We start from the raw sequence: 18,608 nt of genomic DNA, 5'->3' as shown, positions 1-18,608 counted from the left end.
TCGACGAGTTACATGCATTGTAGGGGTTGCTTTACCTGCAAGCTTCTCGAAAGCGCATGTATTTTCGCACGATATAGCCAAAATTTGCTGTACCACAGCACTGACGGTAACTGTGTTTTCGAAATTCTAACTGATATGTATATTACTTTTGGCGGGCTACATGCCTCTCACTGAATAGGGAGACTAAATTGAAAAGCCTATTTTTAAAAATTGCAGAACTTCTTGGGCAAAACATCTGGTATGCTAAGGCTGGAGTAATAGGAATAGCGAAGAATTTTTCATGCAATGTTTATTGCAGTCAACAAAATAAAACAAGTGAGATGTATAGAACAGATCTTCATTGCTGGTCGTACTAGTATGTTTGAGTGATATTCCAGAAGTTCTAAATACTCTGCATTTACTTTTCTGGGTCAGATGTAAACAAAATTTAAAGTTATTTGGTCTGCATCTTTTTGTGGTCATGTGGGATGCAGAGTGTCCCGAGTTGTGTCCTGAGTTCCTGCAGTGTGGTATGTGGTTAAATCTGCAACTTATTTTATCAAGTCTCCTTATCTTGTTTTTGCTTTTTTCTGTTTCTTTCCTAGCGAACCATTCCGGCAGGAGCTGTGCTACGGATTGGACAACCTAGCCGAAGGGGCCATCACACTAAATTTATTCCCGATGCTTCTTGCTGAGAAAACGCAGCAGCAGCAGCTGAAGCCTAAAAAGAAGTATGTGGCCCTCTACGGCGCAGTGATCATGCTGTGAGCCCAAATGTTCTGCAGGGTAGCTGATTGGTATCTGACATTTTGCAATTTCATGAATAACAGAATCTGTCTTCTATGACATCACTGGGCGCTCGAACCTAGCTTATGATACAAGACCTCGAAAATGAATGCCTGGCATTGCCTTTTTACATGTGAGCTGTGTGTCTTGTCTACTGCCTGTCATCACTCTTTGAAGTCACATAAATCTGCACAATGTTGTGCTGTTTTGGAACCCTATGCTTTTTGAACTTGGTGAGCTCCACTTTGGTTAAAGTCATATTAAACTATGCATTAAACAATAGCTGAACAGTATCAACACTGCTACTGAAAAGTAAAGTCACTTTCGTTTGAAAATATTAGCAGCAATTTTAGTTCTTTTCACATCTGCTGTCACTGGGCTCTGGCCAGAGAAGAGATTGCTTCCCGTTCACTCAGCACACCTAAGACAGTCAGACAAGCAGCAGCGAGCCTGCATGGCTGCAGCGGCAGTAGCTGGGACACTTGTTCAAAGAATCAGAGGCTGCAAGCCAAAAAGAAGCGCTGAGCCAGGGCAGACAAAAACCAAAACCTTGAATTGTCACCATTTCACTAGTGACCCTGTGCATGTACGAAGAAGGCAAGGATTAGGAGTATAGTTTATCTCCTTTGTGGAATGCTCCAAAAGTGCAGTCTGCAATGCAAGACATCACTGACTTGCAGCAAGGTCTACGCAAACCAGATTGCTGGTGCTGTATGGATAACCATGCACGAGATCTAACGTGGGCTTGCATTTTCCGGTGAACTGCAGTGCATGCGCATCTGAGTCAGGACTGAATAAGACAGAAGATTTTAGGCAAAAGCCAAGATGCAATTGCTCGCCGGTAGCTCGAAGCTGTACCACATCGTCAGAAAAAGAGTGAATGCATACCTTAGTGAAACACCTGTCTCGCTTTCCTCTTCCGAGATAAACTCCTGAGCTGCATGAGGTTTCTGCATCTGGCTAGAGGCTCCTTTATTTTTAGTGTTTCGTGTGTTGCACATACACGATGTGCCTTTATATTTGCTTATATATTTCGTATATAAACAATATGTATATTTCAATTTAGTGCTGCACTGTTTACCATGTGTTATAAGTCAGCATTAAATAATCACTAGACAGTGATGTAACTGGCTTTGATATACAGTGACTTGTCTTTATCTTTCTTTTTATTTATAATATTATTTATTACTTTTTTCTTTGCTTTTTGCAGGCACCATTCTCTACTGACCCTATGCCCCCTGTTTCGCCTGTTGCGCATTGCGGAGCAGACAACCAGCGGCGAAGCGCTGGAAGGCATAGATGCTCTGCTGGGGTGTCCGGTAAAGATGCCAGCTAATGATGTGTCCACTTCATTTCACACCCTCTCCATCGACCAGCGTGAGATGGTCCTCACGTCCAGCTTCTACTGTGTCAACTGGTTTCGAGAGGTGAGAAGCTGTAAAGCGTGATAACTGTCATTGATAAAAGGGTACGTATGTACAGCAGGTGCAAGCTAACATAACTCGAAGGAGGGCAACAGCTTGTGGCAAGTGAAGTGCGGGCTTTTATTCGTTCTCACGAAAGGCACATTGAATTTCATTCATGCACAGAAAACACTGGGAAGGTCTGGGAAAATTGGCCATCGAGATTGATGTTCTCTACTGGCGTGTCTTTTAAAAAAAAATTTTGTTCCGGTCTAGTTCCCGTGGTGACAAAAGCTAAAAGAGTCTAGTGCTCCGAAGAAACTTTTGGGATTGTGAGCATATGCTGTAGATATGCAGCATGTTATTAGTTGATGTCTACATATTTTTTCCAAGTGTTTTTGGTCTTTTTTATTTCTATAATTGGTCCATAATGACTGCTGGCCAAGCATTAATTTTTTTTTAACCATTTTAACTGGCATTGAACAAAATTTATTTGACCTAGTGAAGGTTAGAGGAAGTAAAAATTATTTCTTTGGAATAGGACAAATAACGGGACTGATGTCACAGTGCTGGTTGGTGGCTTATCAGTATCGCCATATTTTACTAAATGAAGAATTCATGTTAAGTTGAGAACGAGATATTAGTACACATTAAAAGGCCCCGCAAAAGTGTTCACATAGTTCTTTTTACAGGAGATTAATAATTTATTAATTAAATTAAAAATTGGAAAAGTGGATGTAGTACTGCAGCAGTGACCTAGTGGTTTGAGCATCTGCCTCGTATGCGAGAGATTGTTTGGTTCGACCCCAGCGCCGCTGTGTAACCAGTAGTAGTCCGTTGGGCACTAAATTTTCTCTGGCCTGGTGCTTGGCTTCTGTAATGTGAAATGCATGGGAGAAAAGGTCTTTCACTCCACCTTGTTTGTAGACCAAATACATTAGCCGTGGCATTCTTCGGCCAAGCTGCCTTTTCCTGATGAAAATTCTTAATTGGCCCTGATTGGTTTATGGAACCAACTGGGAATTGTTCCATAAACCAGTTAGACCCAGAGCCAGTTAGGATTTTCACTGGGGTTGCAGCATTGAAATCAAATAATCATCATCTAGAGTAATAATTTCCTCGGATCTTAAATGGAACAAGCAGGTAGCCTATATTACTAATAAAGCACTGGCAGCTCTCTACTCGATTAAACGATCGCTTAAATCCGCATCAGTCGACACTAAGCTCTTAGCATACACTTCACTTGTTCGCTCCATAATGGACTATGGAATAATATGTTGGCTCCCCTTCCGCAAACAATACATAGAAAGATTAGAGGGCGTACAACGAAAAGCGGTCAGATTTATTTTTAACAAATATCGCCGTCACGACTCCCCTACACAGCTCTTAAGACAAGCCGACCTTCCCACTATACATAACCGAGCCAGACTACTGCGCCTCAAGTTTCTTTTCCTTCTGCTTAATGGCGGTATGAAAATCGATACGAGTAAGTACTTAATAAAGTCAAACACGCGCACTACCAGAACAAAACACCAACAGCACTTAACCGAGTACAGATTTCACAACGATATATTCAGGTACTCTTTCTTCCCACAAGCAATCCGTGAGTGGAATAGTCTGCCTTGCGATGCTGTCAACTGCGCATCACTCAAAGATTTCATCGCCAACATATCACGCTTTATTTTGCAATAACGACTACGATGCTGGTGCGCTAACTCTTGCACTCTTTTTTCCTTGCTGACGATGACATCCCGCCTTTCTTATCTGACTCTCGCTTATTATATTTTTTAACCATGTTGCTCGTTTCTCATGACAGTATCAGTCTTCAGCAGCTATTGTTTCATTTCTTGCTCCTTAAAAACTTGTCTGCATTTTTGTTACTGTGTTTTTTTTTTTTTTTTTACCGTGCCGAAGTCCTCAAATATGCTACTTGCTCCTGTTTTGCTATTTTGTTTTACCTTTTGTATAATGCATATTGCCTTGTTGGACTACGATCGCCTTTGTGTTGGCACTTACTTGACCTGTGTTATTTTAGTGTATGTGATGTCCCACTCCTGCGACGGCCTCAAATGTGAGGCCAGCAGTATGGTCAAATAAATAAATAAATAAATATTGTAAATTAATTTGATGTTTTTGCATATTTCGCAGGCTTTTTGGTATTGTTGTTATCTGTTTTCTGTCTTATATGTGCCATGTGCAAGTTATGCTGTTGAGAACATTATTTCCGTCTTCCTGTCTTAAAGCGTCAGTTATGAAGCTGGGCAACATTTACATAATTGCAGGTCTGCAGCACTAATGCTGCATGAGCTAGGGCCATCTTGCAGGAAGGGTGTTGATTTTCGGAGATGTTTGCTCTCAGCTTCTGTCACACCAAAGCCTTGCAGCATTGTGAAAGCTGTTGTGCGTGCTGGGCCAATAACTAGTACAATGCAGAAAGCAATTGTGAGCTTTGTCAGTGATCATGCAGCATACTTGGGAGTTAACACACTTGGCAGAGCACTTGGCTTCCTCACTGTGCTCATGCAGCAAGGCATGCTTCTACTCACGGGAATGTACGCTCGCGTGTGTTCGCTGTGGAGGAACACTGTGTGCTGGTTCTTTTGATTGGCCACTGACTAGACGGGCACAATTGCCTCTTTGTTTTGTTTGCTGTTCCCCTAACACAGTTCAGCCATCAATAATTTGTACTGACTTGCCATCTTAAAGGTTGCACCTCTTTTTGAGAATTTCGCGATATTCAAGAATTCAAATCTACATAGGCTGTAGGTAAAGCATGCCAAGTGTTTTTGCACTAGCATTTAAAATAGTGACATAATGGACTATTAAATTTTGCGCTTCTCCTGCAAGCACCAGAGGAGTGCAGGGCAGTTCAGTGTGATGTCACGGAAGGTATGATTTCAAATTAGCGCTGCCGTGAGCCACGCCCTGCCGTGCCTCGTTGGATGCTGCCAAAGAACGCTCGGCAGGCTTTGCCTTCGGTAGCGTTTGTGTGTTGGCATAAAGCAGGCGTTTATGCATTGGAAATGTACCGATACCTTTGATGACGTCATCATGCGCCCCCTACTTGGCGCTGTGCGCTGCGGAGAAGGTTGAAGGCCGTCGCGATTTTGAGTCGGTGATTACATGACCATTTCAAATGCTAGCCCAATAGGACTTCGTATGCTTTATCTGTAAGCTTTACACATTCAACCCTTTTAAGCTCATCGATTTCTAAGGCTTGTGCAGTTGCCCTTTAGTACAGAGAGTAGTGCACATGTCAGTTTGCAAAGAACAAGCAAATCTAGAGCATTTCCCTGCCCTTTAAGCATTCCTTGGTCCCGTCTTTTTGCTGAAATCTTCTGCACAGCTTGTGAATGGGTTCTGTGCTCTGCAAGAAGAGGAGACCAGAGCCAAGCTTGTGGACAGAATCCGTCGCATTGTCGAACTCCAAAAGTGCCTCGAAAAGTGGCTGCAAGGTACGGGTTTTATGTGCTTTGCTAGTGGCACATTTGTTCTTTGCATTTGTTTTTGCAAAATACACTCTGGTATCTGTAGTGTTTTGCTGTTTTTTTTTTGTTTACAATACTCTAAGACTTTTGCAGGCTGTTACAGGGTGAGGAAAAAAAACACTAAAGAAAGGCACATTACAGCAAGAAGCACAATTCCAGTTTTTTATTTCTTTTTTTCAAGATTCTCAGCTGAATCAGTGTCATGAAAAATGTACGGTTTGAGCATATTAAATTCAACAGTGGTTTTCGGGAGGAACAAGTATTTGAAGAGGTCAACTCTAGATGCATGCGACGTATTGGCAATCGGGTGATTAGTATGGGGAGGTAATCTTCCTGGCAGTCTGATATACAGAGTAGGGTCTAAATTAAGCTTATTTTCATTGGGCATATAAAGAAACTTGAGACAGGCTATTTTTATACTTGTGGCTAGTTCGGTAAGTCGAGCTTGGATGCTTAGAGCTGTCACTGACAGTGTGGTAAGTGGAGAATATAAGTCTTAAAGCTAACCTTTGCAGTTTCTCAAGTTTATTGAGCTGGTATTGGCAATGTGGGTCCCATATTATGCTTGTATACTCTAACTTTGGTCTCAATACACTCTTCTATGCTTGAAGCTTAACATCTGGTGTTGCATGTTCCAGTTTGTGTTTTAGGAAGCCGAGTTTTCATTGAGCTAAACTGCATATATGATCAGTGTGTTCACCCCAGTGTAAAATTTCAGTAATTGTGACACCTAAATATTTTAGTTTACTACACTTTTGGATTGGAATGCTGTTAATACTATAAGAGAAGACTAGTGGGAATTTTTTATTAGTTACACTTATGTCGACAGATTTACTTGGATTAATTTGCATGTTTAATTTCATGCACCAGTTGTTGACATTTTTCAAACGCTGATTTAGCAACACTTGCTTGTCGACATTTCTTGCATGGCAGAACAAGAGGCAATTATCTGCAATCAGTTGCACTTCCACATGAAGGTCCATATCGTCTGCAGTATCATTGATGTAGTGTAAAAATAGTACAGGACCCAGAACATAACCCTGGGGAACTCTGGACATTACTTGCGATGTGGATGAGCATTACTGGCTATTTGAACTAATTTTTCCTGTTAGAAAGATAAGCGCAAGCCTAGTCAATAATCTGCAAATAGATACTGTATGCGTACAGCTCTTCACAAATGTAATGTGATCACATCAATTTGTTTTGTTGAGTTAATGGCTGCGGCGAAGGTATGAACAGTTTCAAGAAGTTGAGCAGCTGCTGACAAGCGACGTTGGGAACCGTGCTGCCTGTGATAAAAAAAGGTTGTTGTTTTTGAGATAGTCGAAACCCGCGATAGCGAAATCTCGAGAATACGAAATTCTCGCCGCAACGAAATATGTGTTCGTTGTGTGTGGTGGCGGTGTGTATGGGCAGCAGTCCGCACGTTTGCGTTTGAGATGTCTCCGCCAGCCAAAAAACGAAGATTTTTGTCTCTGCAAGAGAAGGCTGCCATCATTGCTCAAGCAGAAAAAGGCAGGAAAAAAATGGATATCGCCGACGAGTACGGGATTGCGTGCAGCTCACTGTCGACAATTTTGAAAAGCAAGGCAGCCATTCTCGGTGCGCTTGAGAATGGTGCTCGAGCACAGCATAAAACAGTGACGGCTGCGGTGTTCCCGGACGTTGACAAGGCGGTGTTTGCCTGGTTCTGTGAACAGCGCGCAAACAAAGTGCCTCTGTCTGGCAAACTGCTGCAACAGAAGGCTCTGGACTTTGCCTGCATGCTCGGGCATGACCAATTCAGAGCAAGCGCTGGCTGGCTGGGCCGCTTTAAAGCCCGTCACGATATTGTGGCGAAGGTGATTTCGGGCGAAGCAGCAGGAGTGGACCCGGTGGCAACATCGTCGTGGCAGCTGACTGCCGAAGAAATCCTGGGGCAGTACGAACCCTCAGACGTGTATAATGCGGACGAAACGGGTCTATTCTATCAGATGCTGCCTTCGAAGACCTTGGACCTGAAAGGTCAAAAATGCCACGGAGGGAAGCACAGCAAGCAGCGCGTAACAGTATTGTTGTGCTCCAATATGGACGGCAGTGACAAACGGCCGCTTCTTGTCATTAGACAGTTTTAGCTGTGCGTACGCAAAGAGTTAGCGTACGCGAGGAGTTTGCGGGGACGGTAGTGCACATGCGCAGAACGCAAGCGCAAGCCTTGCGTCTTGCGTACGGTAGCCTTGCGTACGGTAGCCAGCGGAGTTTGCGTTGCGGCGCTTGCGTGGCTTGCGTACGCTAACTTTGACAAGATGGCGGCGCCCTGCTCGCCCGCTTCGGAATAAATACATGTCGCCGCTGGATTCTTCGACGCAATAGCTCGCTCAAATGGTAGCGGTTCGCTTTTATTTCGCCTAATCTTGCCCACACGTAGTGGTATAAGCGATAACTAGCCCCTGTTTTTCAGATAATTTGGCGATCTTCAAGCTCCTAGGCCTAACTATATTCAGTGTGTTTTCCTCGTAGCAACGACACCTGGCGAAGCAGTTTTCTAACTTTTAGCCAGATCTTGCATTTTCTTCGGTTTGCATAGTTTTTCTTCTTGGAACAAAAAAGGCTCCCAATGCACTCACAGTAGTTATCAGTAATCACGGATGAAATTTTCTTCAACCGAGCGTTGATGTGGTTTGACTTCTTGTCACTAGAGGGCGCCACGTGCGCCTGAGGGACGCTACGGCACGGTCAGCTAAAACTATACTTCGGAGCGGACAGCGTAACGCACGCAGCGCCGTAGCTCTTTGGGTACGCAAGCACTTGCGTACGCACAGCTAAAACTGTCTATTGGCCGGAGCAAGAAGCCCCGCTGCTTCAAGGGGAACCGCACGCTGCCTGTCCAGTACACCTCGAACGGGAAGTCATGGATGACCCGTTCAATATTTTCCAGCTGGCTTGAGGCCTTCGATGCGGACATGAGAAAGGCAGGCAGGTTGGTGAGCCTTTTTTTAGACAACTGCACCGCCCATCATGTTGATATGGAGCTCACAAACGTGCGCTTGTTTTTTTTTCCGCCCGGGTGCACTTCTGTTGTGCAGCCACTCGACCAAGGCGTCATACGAAGTGTGAAGTGCGCCTACAAAGAGAGGCTAATTCAGCGTCTCATTCTTAACCTCCATCACAAGCGCCCCACCGACGTGGACTTGTTCATGGCGCTTGAGATGCTGGCCGCTGCATGGCTTGCGACGCCTCCGACCGTGATTGAGCACTGTTTCAAGCATGCGGGCTTCGCCCCCACCCAGCAGACATCATGCGTGGACGAGTCGCCAAATGAAAGCGTGCTTGAAGAGACACTTCACGATGACTGTGCTGCCAGTGCAGTGCCACAATCGCTGGCCAACGCATGGGGTGCACTTTGTGCTGTCGACAACTATGTTCCAGATGGCCTCAGTGTCGATAATTTCGTTCGCGCTGATGACGACGTAGTTGTCCATGAAGAAATGACCGATGAGGCTATCATCAGCAGCGTGTGCGAAACTGACGACACCGAGGACCAAGGTCCACAACATGGAGAGACGGTAAACCCGAACCCGAGGAATGTGTTGGACGCCTTTGACACGATCCGGTCGTTCTTAGGCGCACACGACGACGACGTGGCAATGGATCACTTCTTGCAGTGTGAGAATAGAACCATGAAGTTGCTGCAAGGCAAGGCTCGGCAAACTAAGCTGACTGACTTTTGGCAATAAATTTTCTTTTTGCGGGCTGTTTTCTATCTTTTCTGTCTCATTTTCGCGGCAACGAAATTCTCGCGAAAGCGAATTTTTTTGCTGTCCCCGGCGATTTCGTTATTGCGGGTTTCGGAACAAAGCAGTGTGCAAAAATACAGTAAAAGTCTTAACCAGAAATTCTGAGACTGATTGGCAATAGTGCCTCGAAAACTCATTTGATATCAGATCGGGACTTGAAGACTTTCAGATCTATCTTTAATTACAAGGACAGCAGTTCTTTCGAGATAACAATTTTTTGTCATTACTACTACCGGTGGAGGCTACCGTTGTGCTATTATTGGACCTCGGAACAAAGACAGAACTGAAGAAGCTGTTAGACGCGTCAGCTATTATAGTTGCAACATAGCAAATATTTCCTTTCACCTCAGCGCCATTCAGTTTGGATTTAGAGCTGGATAGGTATCTCCAGAGCTTTTGCGGAGAACTTCACAGATATGCTTATAATGTAGTGCAAGAGTACAATCTTCTAACGTTTTCTAACTTGGCTCACTCTTGATTACTAAAGGTAGCAATATGGACACAGTTTTAGCAATTTTTTGCCTTGTGTGCCGGTGTTTTCATATACAATGAATTATGTTAAGTGTTATCCATGGATTGGTCTTCTCTAATTGCTTATCTTAGTGGGCATAGATCGAGACATACAGTCGTGAACAACGATTTCAAAATATATTCAGAAAATCTCTACATCGCTGCTGTTGGGGAATCTGTCAACGGCAAGCTCTAATTTGTCTACTATTGAGGTGTCTTCTATCTGGCATTTCCAATTTTATTACATTTTGTGGTCTTAACCAGCCTAAGATTCGCTAGAACAGCTTTATGATTTGAAATTCTGCCCTCCATAGTTACTTCATACCGCAATATACTTAGCCAGTGTTGGTGTGTTTGCATTGCCAAATTTTGTCATACTCTATTTTCTTATTGTGGTGTGCGTGCTTCTACTAATTATAGGAGTACCTGGCTACGTTCCCCCATTGGCAGTGTTTGACATTGATGATGCGGACACCAAACCTCCGGCGGTTGCCAACCCGGCTGGGAAAAAGAAACGCAAGGGAAAAGGAGCTGCAAGGTTATATGGCATTTTGTTTTGCTTCGTTTCATCGGAGAAAAATTACATTGCAAGCAGTTACTAAATGAAGGCTGACATTAATTTTCTGTTCTATTTGATTTTACTAAATTTTTGTTTTGCATCATTACCTCGGTGAACTAAGTTTGTAATGCCTGTTTCCTCCCAGTAGGTCAGTTCAGGCTTTGGTGAAAGCTGGTGGGGAGAAGTTTGTACAGTTACTTGTAAATTTACCAGATTTTGTTTTTTTGCACAGGGGCAAAAAGCGAAAACTTTTATCTGATGATGAAGACTCTGGTGATGAGCCTGAGCCCTCTGCAAAGCCACCCTCTCCAGATCCCGATGAAGATGTAAGCAACGTAATAGCATGCACTGAAAATTGGATGTCACCCGCTTTTTTTCTTTGTAGTATGTATTATGTTTAAGGCTACTTCCTTATGTTCTAAATGATTCAATGATTAGCTCAGCAGTTACAAATAATAGCTTTGCTTATCAGGTGCTGCTTCCTTTCTCTAGCATATTCACCATATATTGCCGCGTATAAGTCGACTTCAAACGTAAGTTGACTCCATGACTGATAGCCCTCACTAACCAAAATTGTGAGGTGCGTGCACGCACCTCAAAGCGAAAAACGTGCAACAATACAATTGCAAGGCCAATAGTTGGAGCCGTACGGAGATCAAAGATGATGAACTGGCACCCCATTCTACTTTCACACTTTCATGTGCCCGGTTGAACAGCGTCAAACCGAACTGCCAACGGTCCTGTAGTTTTGGATTCCTGCACGACACGTGCTGCGGAGGTCACTGGAAGGTTGCTCTCGTGCTATTACTAGCATGAACAAGCCGGTAAACTGCGCGCAACTCGAATTTTCTAGCGGAACTGATTTGTGCACAAATTAAGGACTCAATTTTTTTTCAAACAGAGCTCCATACATCCTGCTGGGAATCGGCACTGCCATGAGGCGTATGCTACCCGCGGCTTGGCCGAAACTACCTTAGACTCCGCAAATAGGTTGGCTGTGCATATAGGTTGACCCGCCCTCCAAATTAAGATGGAAAAATATGTCTGCTATATAGGCGGCAGTATACGGTGTTTGTTTTTTCTTGCAGAACATGATCATTGTGCTTCTTTTTTTTCTTCCTCACCTACCCTTTTATATCTACCCTTAACTCAGACCTCCGATAATCATTATGCCCACCAAAAAGCCCCAATAAGCAAGTATGTAAACCTTGAGAAATTTCTTCTTTTAGCTGTGTATAAAGCAAGAACGAGAAGGTTTGTGCCTTGTGCACATGCATTCATGTAGCAAGCCAGTTTCCATGCGTTCATTACCATCTTGTTGCTCAAGCTGTAGCAATGATGGACACCGAGGACAAATTGAAGTTTATCTTGATAGGTAGGTTATCACGCGCATAGTGAACCTTCCCCCCACTAATAATGAGAATTTATTATTATTTTTTTTAACCTCTCATAAAAAGATGCGCACCTGAACTTCGCGGTCGGTGTTCAGCATGATAGCTTTACCTCGCTGCCATTGGCCAGTGCCTTTGACAGTCACAAAATCACAAGATCACGCTATGACAAGGCAAACACCTTTTGAAGCGAACGATGCAAAACACCGGTGATACAAACCGCAAGCTTTTATTGGTGGATGGACGGACAGACAGACGGGTGAATGGGCTGGTGGATGGGCAAATAGAAAGGCGGATGGACAGACGTATGATATGAAATTTAAATGCATACAAAAAAAATCTAATTTTTTTTTTCCTGCATTTTGAACCCTACTCTCAAATTGATGTCAACTTTTCTGGAAAAAGAGATGTGTTCATTACGTGAGTAAATACGGTACAAACCATTTCTCATCTCAAAAATGGGCTCCTTGTCAATGGTCAATGCTTTGAGCTTCATTTTAGTGATAGATAATGTGATGCTCTTGAAAGCCAAAATCGAATCTGTTGCCTGTGGTGCCACCTAGTAAGCATACGTTTTGTGTTTTTTATCACGTTTAGTTGCTGTTGTTTTCACATTTCTTGTGTGCTGAAAGCACTCTAGGAGTTGTGAAATGAAACTCACCTCAGTATTCAGGTCCAGTGTCCTTCATTTTCTCTTATCTGTAACCCTGCTGGTTCCGAGAGGTTTGCTTAAAGTCTCACCATGTATCACATCAGATTATTTGTAGAAACAGCCTGTGTCATTGATATGTGTAAAGCCTCTGTTTCTAGTACTTGCCATTATAAAATCACTATGAAACAATAATCGGTCAATCTGGACCAACTTTAGTTTGCCCTCATTGTCCCTTTAAGGCTTTTGAAATAACCATATGGCTGTATTCAGTAGCCGTGAGTCATGTGTCCATTCACATCGGGACATGAAATGTGCAGGGTGATGACAGCGACAACAATGATGAAGAGGCAGCAGACAACGAGCCAGAAGCAACTGCACTGGTCACATTGTCCGGGTCATGGCGACCATTTTTCCGTGAACTCGACTTCGATGTCTTCGGCATTCTCAGCGTGGGGCTTGTCTGCGGCAATGGCGAGGTGAACAATATCACTATGGTGCATAGCACACACCGTGAAAAGTTCTAGGAAGTTTGACACAGGCGAAGTGATGGGGACTTAGTATTTTAGTGAAGTTGAGACATTGCTATCAAGCAGTAGTGATAAGTGAAGCTAGATATGCTTTAGGCACATTAGTGTAGCACAACAGGTGACTAGTAAGGCAATGGTAGTACTCTTATAGCTAACTTAGTGAGCCATGTATTGTAACAGGCATAGTACTGGCCTGGTATTAACTGCCTATTACATTCATTCCGACAGACCAAGGTCAAAATGAACAGTGCACCAATGTACTGTACTGGTTTACATGAATGGAATTCTATGTTTAAGTTGCCTTAGTTGTAATTTGCTTTCCAAAACTAGGCAGCCAAATTTTTATTAAGGATAGCACAACGCAAGACATGTTCCTGGCATTTCCTTTTCACTGCCAGGAACATGTTGTTTACATATGCTTGAATCGTGCTTCACCGATATTTAGCAAAAACTGTGCTTCTTTGAGAGAGCATAAATGAAAAAAAAAAGCTGTGGCAGTGCACTATTTTTAATACACTCAATCCAAAATTACGATGCCAACAAAATTTCTGAATTATGGTTATCTTGCTTGCGAGGTTGAAATGAGCAAAAGTCAGAGGCGAGGTGTTTTGCGGAATCCTGATAACTTGGTGCCTGGACAGTACTTTTGGCGGCATGTGTGAACATGACACTCTGCCTACGTCTTAGCATTCCAGTGCCTTAGCATTCCAGAATTAGCATCATAAGTGTGCAGGTAAGTTAGCATAACTTCCTTGAGATTTTGGCTCGTCAGCTTAGGTAGTTCACAAGGAAACTAGCTTTGTATTTTTGAGAAGCAGTCATGACTGTGCTGCTATAACTTGTTGCTGACGCGTGCAGTAAATGTGCATCAGTGTGTAAGGGTTATTGCACTGTGTTCATTGTTGTGTGGCGTACTTTGGTTGGAAACCACTTTTTGACAGCTCCTAAAGCACTGTTTGTTTTGTCTGTTTATTTCTTGTGGTCCTTCAGAAGATTTTAGTTTGCGCACTGACTGCGTTTGTGTGGTCTTCTTTCTGTTCTGCTGGCAGGCATCCCCTTCAAAGCTCACGACGTCCGAGCTTTTGTTTATGCTCAGTGAGCTTACTGCCAAGCTGGACTGGGCTCTCCCTTCCAGTGCACCAAAGCGGGCGTTTCCTTTCAAGGTATATTTCCCTCGCAGTTGCATTTTAAGGGGATGGGCGAGTAGCTGGCCTTCACGTACCTTTGAGCTTTCTAACACTATTGTAACCTCTCCATAGACCCGCTCTACCACATAGTTTGCTCAGCCTTTGCCATGCAAAGCCTGTTGTTCAGTTAAATAAGAAAGAAACTAAGTCGGTACACCACCAGTGATTTGTTTTACTTGGCTGCATATGCAAAAATCACCATTATTTTTTTTTTATACATGCACAATTCGTGGTGTGTGCGAAAATGAAAGGTGTGTGCATTTTTGATGAAAATGACTGGGGGTGCCAGCCCTTTTTTTTTTCTTACGGTGCCTCAGAAAGGTGCAAGAGCATCAAAAAATAAGCTTATTTTGACTACTTTCTTGGCGGAAAAAGTCTTGTGCAAGTTTCAGAACTCGAATCTGTTGTTATTGCTTCGTGAAAGAATTCAATACTTGAATAATACCGTTGCAAAACAGCATTCCAGATTCTTGTTGATGCTTTTAGTACTTTCTTATAGTGACTGTACATGGTGACAAACTTTAAAGGTACTAGGTCCACCTAAGTTACAGCTGCGTGCACATTTTATGGCTGCCAAAGTTTCCACGAGTATGAATGTCGTGGTCACATGATCCTCCAAACTGCTCAAAACAGCACTGATATATCATAAATAGGCCTCACACAGTTTGTGGTTAGTATAAGGAATGCAAATAGAAATGGCGAGAGACTTGCAAACGAACTTGGAGCGTTGGGTGGACCGGTATTGCCATATGCCAGCAAGAGTCTAGTAAGCTCTGTAAGCAGCGGCATGGAGCCACCATGCTGCTTTTGCTTCTGTATGCATTGCTGATGTGATACCTGTGATGTGGCACAGGGAATCCCTGTGAAGCGGCACATAAGTTCTTCACAGCTATCAATGTCACGCATGTTGTGGATTCCGGCAATGCCTGATGACTTTCTTTCCTGAAAAATTTGGCTTGAAGCAGCATGTATATCAGAATTCGATGTGTTTGTGTAACTGTTTGAATAGCGCCTCCTTTTTCCTTTTCAAAAAATAAGTAATACATGTTTGATGGAAAAGTGCCTTAGGGTAACATAAATGCGGTTTGTCCTCACTTTTCTATGTCAGGCCAAGGTGTCACGGGATATTGGTTTTTCCAACTTGGCACTGAGCCCCAAATCGGATGTGGTCAAATTCATGGTCAGTGTGGTGCCACACCTTTGCTCCCTGCTTGAAGAGACCAGTGGGTACTTCCAGGTAACCAGCTTCCGCTAGTGCTCCTTCAAGAAGTCAGTCTCAAATACTGTGCTTTGCACAACTGTTGTAAGTACACTGTCGTCTACTGCTGGAGGGAAAACAAATGTGCCATATGTTGAATAGTACTTGCAAACTACCGAGCAGGTGCAGAAAGCATGAGGAGCCGCTGTGCTTCCTGTGCTGTTTGCACATGCACAATGGTGTGGGCATTACTCTCATGTGGCACTCTGCAGAGCTGTGATGCAACTCTGTCGTGCGCTTTTCTGTTCACTCTAACAGTGAATGACCCTGCACTTGATCACTTGAAATGTCTCGGTCATTTAAGTTTCATTCGGGAATTACATTTCATTGCAAGATATTTTTTTGTGTGTGTGACGTCACCGGCTTTTATGCAGAAAGGTTGAAAACTGCTCTGAGCATCTGGATGTTTTTTTTTTCCCCTTCACTACCAGGACCTGATTTCGCAGAATGATGGAGTGGTTGATGCGGCATCCATGTTCACAAATGCAGCCAAGGAGACAGCATCTTGCATGACTCTGTTGCTAAACTGCTTGAATTCATTCTTTTCATGGCAAGTGACATCATAATTGACATTATGCATTCAGTGAAATAAGAACTGAAGTATCTGTCATGTTGAATGGTGTGATAAATCTCGTATAGCACTATGTATGTTGCAGTAAACCCTCAATAATATAGTACGTATGCATTAAGCTGTATTGCAGAGCAATTGACAACAGTTAATTTGCATGTGTTCATAAAATGAAATTGGTTTTTGAGGAAATGAAATGGCGGAGTAATTCTCACATCTAAGGGAAGGGAGGAAGGGGAAGGTGGGAGAAAAAAAAAAAGAGAGAAAGAGCTGCCATAGTGGAGGGCTTCCGAATAACTTCAGCCACCTGGGGATCTTTAAGTGCACTGACATCGCACAGAATGGCACCTTTTGCATTTTGCCTCCATTGAAAAAGGAACCGAGTCGCTTTTGATGTTCATCAGTCATCTTTCTTGAATGTTTAAACCTTAACGGTATTATAAGCGGGTATGATTTTTGTATTTGGAACTGTAAGCAGTTAAGGATTTTTGAAAAATTTTTGTAACGTTTTGCTAGAATTTCAATGGAGGCTAAATTCTAGAGGCCCGTGCACCATGTGATGTCAGTGCACGTTAAAGAACCCCAGGTGGTCGAAATTTCCGGAGCCCTTCACTCTGGCATCCCTCATAGCCTGAGTCGCTTTGGGACGTTAACCTCCCACAAACCACCAACCACATATATATGATTGGTGTATTTTCTTTGAATACTACCCATAAGTGGCCTTTATTTCGTTATGCTTATTCGTGTTGCCAAATGTTTCTCGTGGTGGTTACAGGAATGGGTTTGAGACCAGTGAAAATCGAGACCAGCTGTGTGAAGCTTTCCGTTCCATATCTGACCGCATTGGAACAACACAGTTGACTCAGGCCTATGTCATGGCTCTGGGAAAGTGAGTGCTGCATTTAAGGTGTCTCTCACTTTGCTTTAATGGGATTGCTTATGCATGGCATGCATTTTGAACTGGGAAATAATTTTTGTTCTTACTAATCTACTGTACTTTCCTGTGTATAAATCGCGTTTTTTTTCCTGGATTTTTCATTGGTGCATGCAACAATGCAAGGGTGCAACTTATATGCAAAGAAAATTGACGTGCTGCCGCGCCATCTTCTGCCATGCCCAGCAACTAGGTTTGAAAAAGAAAATCGATATGTAAAAGAGAGAAAAATGAGTTGCATATTAAAGAGCAGCGTGATCCGCATTTCGCTACCACGAGGACCCAGCTGCGCCTGCGCAGTGGCAAGTGTGCATGCACAGATGGTCACGATCCAGCAGAGGTGATCCATGATCCAGCAGAAGTGGATCACGCTAGCACAATGCAGATCGCACTATGCTGAGACTGTCAGTAGAAGGTATGACTGCGGAGACAGGAGCCATAGTCACGACAACGGCACCTCAGGTGCAGACTTCCAACTGTTTATTTCTCTGTCTATTTTTAAAGCGCTATTCTGTTGGTAGAATTGCGTAATCTTGCCACAGCCGGATTGAATGTGGCAGCGGCATGAAGTGCACGCCGCCACTACATGAAGTCCAGCTGGTCCAACCATATACTTGAAAGTTTCTATTCCAGCAATGGTTTTGTATGGCATCGCGCACAATGCATGTTGTTCTTGCTCAACATGACACTGTCTTTAAGGTGAAGAAGCTACGGTGCAAAATTCAGCTTGCATGCCATTGAATACGCACTGTAAAATGGAAACCTGGCAGCAGGGAGACAGTTTAATGTAATCGAAAAAACTTTATGGAGAAACTGGTTGTCACCACTTCGCGCACTTTTGCGTGCGCTCCCAGACCCCTTAGAACGTGTGGGGGGTAGCGGTCTCGGGCACAAAGGAGATGCCCTCGACTCAGCGTGCAAAGCTCAGCCGGAGACCAGCCACCAAGTGACAAGGGGGTTGGTCGTTTGGTGCCCAGCTTTCGCCGCTCGCAAACCAGAGAATGGGTCGGAGCCACAGGTTCACAAAACAAAACAAAGTTTATACAGCAAAGAGACTATACAGAGGATTTCGCAATCGCTCATACGAGCGCATACAAAGTGATTTACAAATACAAAGCAACTCATGCAAAGTAACAATCGAGAGAGATTACAATTTAACAGAACCTTTGCACCTAATGTGCACTAACACATAGAGAGACAAACAACCAAAACACGATTTGTTCACCGGGCACTGCGACAGTCCGACGACCTGAGGAGCCCGACGGGACCGTCCCGCAGGTTGGCGCACGTTGCCTCGCTGGTCCAGGCTGGGCGAGTGGTGTTCTCCCGGGAGTCGGGCGGGCGCGCTTCTCGGAAGCTTAAATGGCGGCTCGGGCTAACAGACAGCAGTTGCAGCCCCTCATTTATAGGCACAGCCCGCATCTGTTTGTTCTTCGCGCCAAGGGAGGCACGCACATACACGCAGTACCAACTGCACAAGCTCCTTCTACATCTCGCGCCGGGTGCGCGACCCCATTGGTCGAGCGCGGAAATCACCATCCAGAAAAATCTAGGTCATTCTCGTCACGCGGACTCATCGGCGCAGGAGCG

General features: G+C 43.9%; 1 protein-coding gene across 3 annotated transcripts in view; it reads left to right on the top strand.

Annotated features, from left to right (window-relative positions):
• The window catches only part of Fancd2 (Fanconi anemia complementation group D2), a 61,294-nt gene that overhangs the window by 29,762 nt on the left and 12,924 nt on the right, over positions 1 to 18,608 (top strand). For all 3 annotated transcript variants that reach the window (XM_077659787.1, XM_077659786.1, XM_077659788.1), the window contains exons 24-33: positions 585 to 710; positions 1,976 to 2,192; positions 5,515 to 5,623; positions 10,363 to 10,480; positions 10,734 to 10,827; positions 12,862 to 13,020; positions 14,121 to 14,234; positions 15,367 to 15,495; positions 15,948 to 16,066; positions 16,860 to 16,973. In XM_077659787.1, the coding sequence (XP_077515913.1) occupies positions 585 to 710; positions 1,976 to 2,192; positions 5,515 to 5,623; positions 10,363 to 10,480; positions 10,734 to 10,827; positions 12,862 to 13,020; positions 14,121 to 14,234; positions 15,367 to 15,495; positions 15,948 to 16,066; positions 16,860 to 16,973 (1,299 nt within the window). The remainder of the gene's footprint in view (positions 1 to 584; positions 711 to 1,975; positions 2,193 to 5,514; positions 5,624 to 10,362; positions 10,481 to 10,733; positions 10,828 to 12,861; positions 13,021 to 14,120; positions 14,235 to 15,366; positions 15,496 to 15,947; positions 16,067 to 16,859; positions 16,974 to 18,608) is intronic.

The sequence above is a fragment of the Amblyomma americanum genome, chromosome 3 (assembly GCF_052857255.1).
Source record: "Amblyomma americanum isolate KBUSLIRL-KWMA chromosome 3, ASM5285725v1, whole genome shotgun sequence".
In the NCBI taxonomy this organism is placed as follows: domain Eukaryota; kingdom Metazoa; phylum Arthropoda; class Arachnida; order Ixodida; family Ixodidae; genus Amblyomma; species Amblyomma americanum.
This window is presented reverse-complemented; position numbering and strand designations above follow the sequence as displayed.